Raw genomic sequence first — 5054 nt, 5'->3', positions numbered from 1 at the left:
AAAAAAAAAATGCAACGTCTAAGCACAAAAAGGTTCGATGGGGTGTGGAGAGAAGGGGGGTCAAGAGAACAGGAAACCCAAGTTGACGGGAAACCCAAGTGACATTTGGGTTTAATGAATGACTTAAAACCCCAATATTACTCCTCAGGAAATGGGGAAGGAAATTGAGAGATGTTTTGAGAGTATAAATGAGGGGCTCCATCAAGGTGAAGGCTGCAGATCTGCTTTTTACCTCCTGCAAAACTGAACTGAGAACTGGACCAAGAGGAAAGAAACTCAGCTACAGCATGAAAACCTGCACAGCAATTGTTCTCCTGCTCCTGGCTGCCAGCGCCGAGCTCGCCAGCTGCTTGCACACTGAACCAAGCTGCACTCACTTCTCCGAACTTCTGCCTGCGTATCTCAGAGACTTGAGGATCAAGTTTGAGGAAATTAAAGATTATTTTGTAAGTAAGACATCAGCTACTAGTCTCTCCTCCCTCTTGCTATACATATATATTTTTTAAACAAAGTTCAGTGATTTGGATGACGGGGGGGGGAGACAGCTTCCTCTGGACAGAAATGATTTAGCTGTTTGTTATGGGCTTGCAGGTGGGAGCAAGGGAAGTAGTTCAGTTTCATTGCTTGCTGAGAGACAATATATGCAAGGGTTTTCTTCCTGATTTTAATTACAGTGAACTTAAGAGCTTACACAACGAATTTTAGTGCATCTTACTATCCAGACTTCCCCTTAAATGCTGCAGACCAACTTATTCATTGAACAAATAGGAAGGAAATACAGTCATCTTCAGGGCAATTAGGTACAGCCTCACTGAAGTCAATGCTAGATGAAAAGGGAAATCTTTTGCTACAGACTTTCTTTGAAAGAAGAAATATCAAATTTACTACCAAAGCCTGAACAAAGTACTTTGTAACTAGAAAAACTCTACAATAACTAGCACTTGGTTTGGGGCCTGTAAAAGATCAAGGCTACATTACATTACAGCTAAAGGGAGCCTCAGGGTTGCTGAGAAAGCAGTCACGACAAGATATTCACAGCATTTGTCACTGCAGAGATGTTTGGTCACATCTTTATTGCTATTTTTGCTATTGCCAGTAGCTTTTGGCAACAGATAAAATGATAATTCTCCAGATAAAATCCCAGAGTAATGGTGTGGCTTGTATTTATTACAAAATTAGCAGGGAAGGTGGGATTTAAGACTTGGATTTAAAGCTTGCTATAAATCTCTGAGTTAATGTTAGGAATGAACATTTATAACCTCTTAGAAAACATTCTGTTAAGTGCCTTGGTCCCCTGGGGTGGTACCTCAGGTGGTGTCACCCCACTGTAGCTGCCTGGTCCTCTGGAGTTAATGGTGCAAGAGAGGCACTACAAGAAAAAATACCCTCTGGAGATGCCTTTCCCTCCACTGACTGTAGCCTTATAGAGATAACCGAGACAATTAGGTTGAACTGTCTTGCCTGGGAAAGCCTGCAAACAGACAGGATAGAGTGGATAACTCGCTGCAAGTGGCTGTCAGAATATTGCCACCTGTCTGGAGAGCAGAGTGTGATGTGGTTTACAAGCAGCACTGTTATATAAACGCTGTCTGAAGCTGAAAAAAGGATGCAGTGCTTGAAGTGGAGGTAGAAGTAGTCTACCATAAATGCAATAAACCATACTAAAGGTTGTGATTTCATTATCTTGCTGTCTTTTGACCCCAGAATAGTCACACTGCAACATTATGGGCCAAAGAATTGACGATTCCTGTACCTAGTATTACTGTGTTATATACACAAATACGATTGAGAGCTTTTTTCCTTTCCTTCACGGAGAGCACAAATGCAGACAAGCAGAACAATCATTCAGTAAGGCAAAGCCACTGCTGACTGCCTGTCTAAGTAAAGTTTTTCTGTTGCACACTTCCACAGCAATCAAAAGATGATGAACTTAGCATCCAGCTGCTCAGCTCCGAATTACTGGATGAATTTAAGGTAAGAATTTTGCCATTTCCTGGAATATAATTCTCATCTAAGTCCATTATCCTTCTTCATCCTTTAAGAAGGGAACCAGACTGTAAACTGAGGCTACTGTCCCACAGGGACAGGTCTTGAGTGACACTGTAATAAGTGCCTCTGTGGCAGGGCTGATGCCCACTTACCTCCATGCTACAGCCACCAAAGGTCGGTGATAACAAGCTGTAGGAGCTGTGGACATGTATCTCTGCAGAGCTGAGCTCCTTGCCAATGATTTTAAAAGCCCCTAGGTGTACTTGGCTTTCCTCCCCTTTTGTGGCTGGCACTGACAGCGTCGGCTCCTCTCTCCCAGGGGACCTTCGGCTGCCAGTCCGTGTCGGAGGCCATGCGCTTCTACATGGAAGAAGTCCTGCCGAGTGCCAGGACAGCCAGCGCGCAGCACGAGAAGAGCGTGAGCGACCTTGGCAACATGCTGATGCACCTGAAGGCGACGATGAAGCGCTGTGTGAGTAGGGTCAGCGCCAACGGCGGGGAGAGGAGGGGGTCAGGCCGGCGGAAAGGCAGGCAGGCACCCTCGGCCAAGGAGCAGGGTCCCTCACAGAGTGGAGAGCCAGGCCAGCCGGCTCCATAAATATGTGGTTCCTCCCGGCCCCTGCTCTCCCAGGTTTATCAGTTAAATAGTGATGATTTGGAGGCTATGCTTAGGAGTACTATTTCTTTTGAAATTGCAACCCCATAAGAGTGCAGCTGGGAAAAATAATAAGAGGGAGGGCGGCCGTTCAACCCCTTACCTGAAGGCTGGAGCAGCGCTGCTCTCCATGGTCGTGGTGCCTCCTCCTGCCCAGAGCACGGCGGCCGGCAGCGGGGTGACCCCCGCCAGGCGAGGAGGAAGGGGAAGAGGGAGGCCAGCGGACGGCGTGACGAGGGGCGGGAGGAGGAAGGAAGAGCAGCTCTGCCTGCCTGCCGGGGCTGGAGCTCTCCCTGGCCAGGGGAGCACGTGCACCTGGAAGGAAAACAGCTTGATTAAAATTGGTGCCTCTTCCCTTCACAGCACAGATTCTTCGTGTGTGAGAAGAGGAGCAAAACTCTAAAGCACATTAAGGAAAAGTTTGAAAAGGTAGGTCTCCGCTTGCGCCACTATAGCTCCCGTTTGGGGGAACCTGCAATCCTAGTCAAGTCAGTGGATTTTACCATGGACTTCAAGTTAGGAGAGAGTCAAAATCCAAAAGTCAGAAGACTTTAATTATGTAAAAATACATAAACCATAATCTAGTAAGTGATGCTCAAAGAAGCAGCTTGTAAGTTTAGGTGGATGGGTGGGGGAGAGAAAAACTATGAGGTTTAGGTTCAGAGAAAGTAAAAAAGGATAAAGAAGATAACTGAGCTCCTTAAGGTTTTCCCAGAAAAATATCAGGTAAACTGCTTAAATTGCAGACAGGAATCACAACAAATACACTGCACATATCTACACATAGACACAAAGAATCAGTTATAAGTTATTTCTAAAACTTGGTATATAACATGCTACAGTGTGATATATAATGCAGAAAAAGGAATACATTCTCCCAAAATCATAATTATTCACTATAAGTGGTTTTGCACTCACTTTATACTGATTTTCCACAAATAATCTACTTGTGAAGATTTCAAAACAGAATCTTGCAGAAATCCATCCATGAACTAGTTATTACAAGTATTTGTGTTGAAGAACAGAAAAGTATCATAAGCCCAATATCTCCAAATGAATCAGCTCAGACACCTAGTTCACAGCAAGATAATGACAAGCCATATGTTCACGTGTTCCCTGGGAACTAATTGCAACAGCGATTACAGTAGAACGAGACTGTTTCTAGCCACTCATGACACATATCGTTACGTTCATACTTGAACTAAAACTGTAACTTTGTCAAATTAATTAATTATTCTTGGTGAATTGTAGATTATTATCTATTATCCTAACTGTAGAATTATTAATGAATTAAAAAGTATGTATTGACTTTCACCTGACAGATGAATGAGAATGGAATCTACAAGGCAATGGGAGAATTTGACATTTTCATCAACTACATTGAAGAATACTTGATGAAGGGAAGGAAGTGAAACCATCCACCGTCTGCATTTTTCACACAAAATCTTGCTGTCTTTCAGAAATAATATTAGGCTCTAAGAGCATATGAGAGATTGAGTTATCTTATGGCTCAGGTCAAAAATTACAGGTCAACAACAACTTGAAGTTTAATATTGTATTTAAAACAGTTATTATTTTGTGAAAAGAGTTTAATATTTATTACTTCTAATACCTCATTGTTTACATTTACAAATTTTTTTTGAAGAGTGATGCGTTTTTAAACTATTATTTATTGATCAGTATTTTTATGCTGTTTATGGTTATGCTATTTTATTCATAGTGTCAAAATACCCAAAGCTGCACTCTTTTGGGAAGCAGACAATGAGCCAAATTTATCCTGAGTGCAGCTTCACTGAACCAGGTCAGTCTGATGAGGAGCTCTCCCAGCTCTGAGTTCAGCAAAGTTTATTTTTAAACACCTGTGTATATGTGCTTCACTGAATGAGCACTCTCCTCCTAAGCCTATCCATCTCTCTAATTACGTGGTCAAATTTTTCTATGCCTAACCTCGTCAATGTGTCTGGTTCTGCAACTGGAATTAGGCACTTAAAATTATCCCATGGCCTTACACTGAACAAAATAATCATAAAAGAAAAAGGCCATTTTGTCTTCTTTGTGTGGAAAGGAATGTGAAGGAGGAGGGTCTGCACTGCAGTGAACAACACGGGATAATGCCACAGAAATAGATTAATTCCATTTCTTGTCTTCATCCTGTATTAGTCCAGATTATAGAAAAAATAGTAATAGGAATTAAATATTTGGTTCTAATAGAACTTGTGGTTAAATGTTGCTAATCATTGACTTTCAGAGCTGCTGAGTTCTGACACTCTGCACCTTTGAAAATTAATTGTAATATTTTCCAGTCTTTGACTGGGTTTTATTCACTGTTTGTTGTTGATTTTTTTAGAAGTTAGAAGATATTTAATTAGCCACCATTTTAAGGTGACTTTGGTAATTTGCATTCAAATTC

The 5054-nt window shown here is 42.0% G+C and overlaps 1 protein-coding gene across 1 annotated transcript; it reads left to right on the top strand.

Moving 5' to 3' along the window:
* Positions 1-287: 287 nt before the first annotated feature.
* Positions 288-4056, top strand: IL10 (interleukin 10). Its single transcript, XM_067310639.1, has 5 exons — positions 288-446; positions 1912-1974; positions 2309-2461; positions 3008-3073; positions 3967-4056. The coding sequence occupies exons 1-5, from the start codon at positions 288-290 to the stop codon at positions 4054-4056; spliced, it is 531 nt and encodes a 176-aa protein (XP_067166740.1).
* The last annotated feature ends 998 nt before the right edge of the window (positions 4057-5054 follow it).

This window comes from Apteryx mantelli, chromosome 25, assembly GCF_036417845.1.
Source record: "Apteryx mantelli isolate bAptMan1 chromosome 25, bAptMan1.hap1, whole genome shotgun sequence".
NCBI lineage: Eukaryota > Metazoa > Chordata > Aves > Apterygiformes > Apterygidae > Apteryx > Apteryx mantelli.
This window is presented reverse-complemented; position numbering and strand designations above follow the sequence as displayed.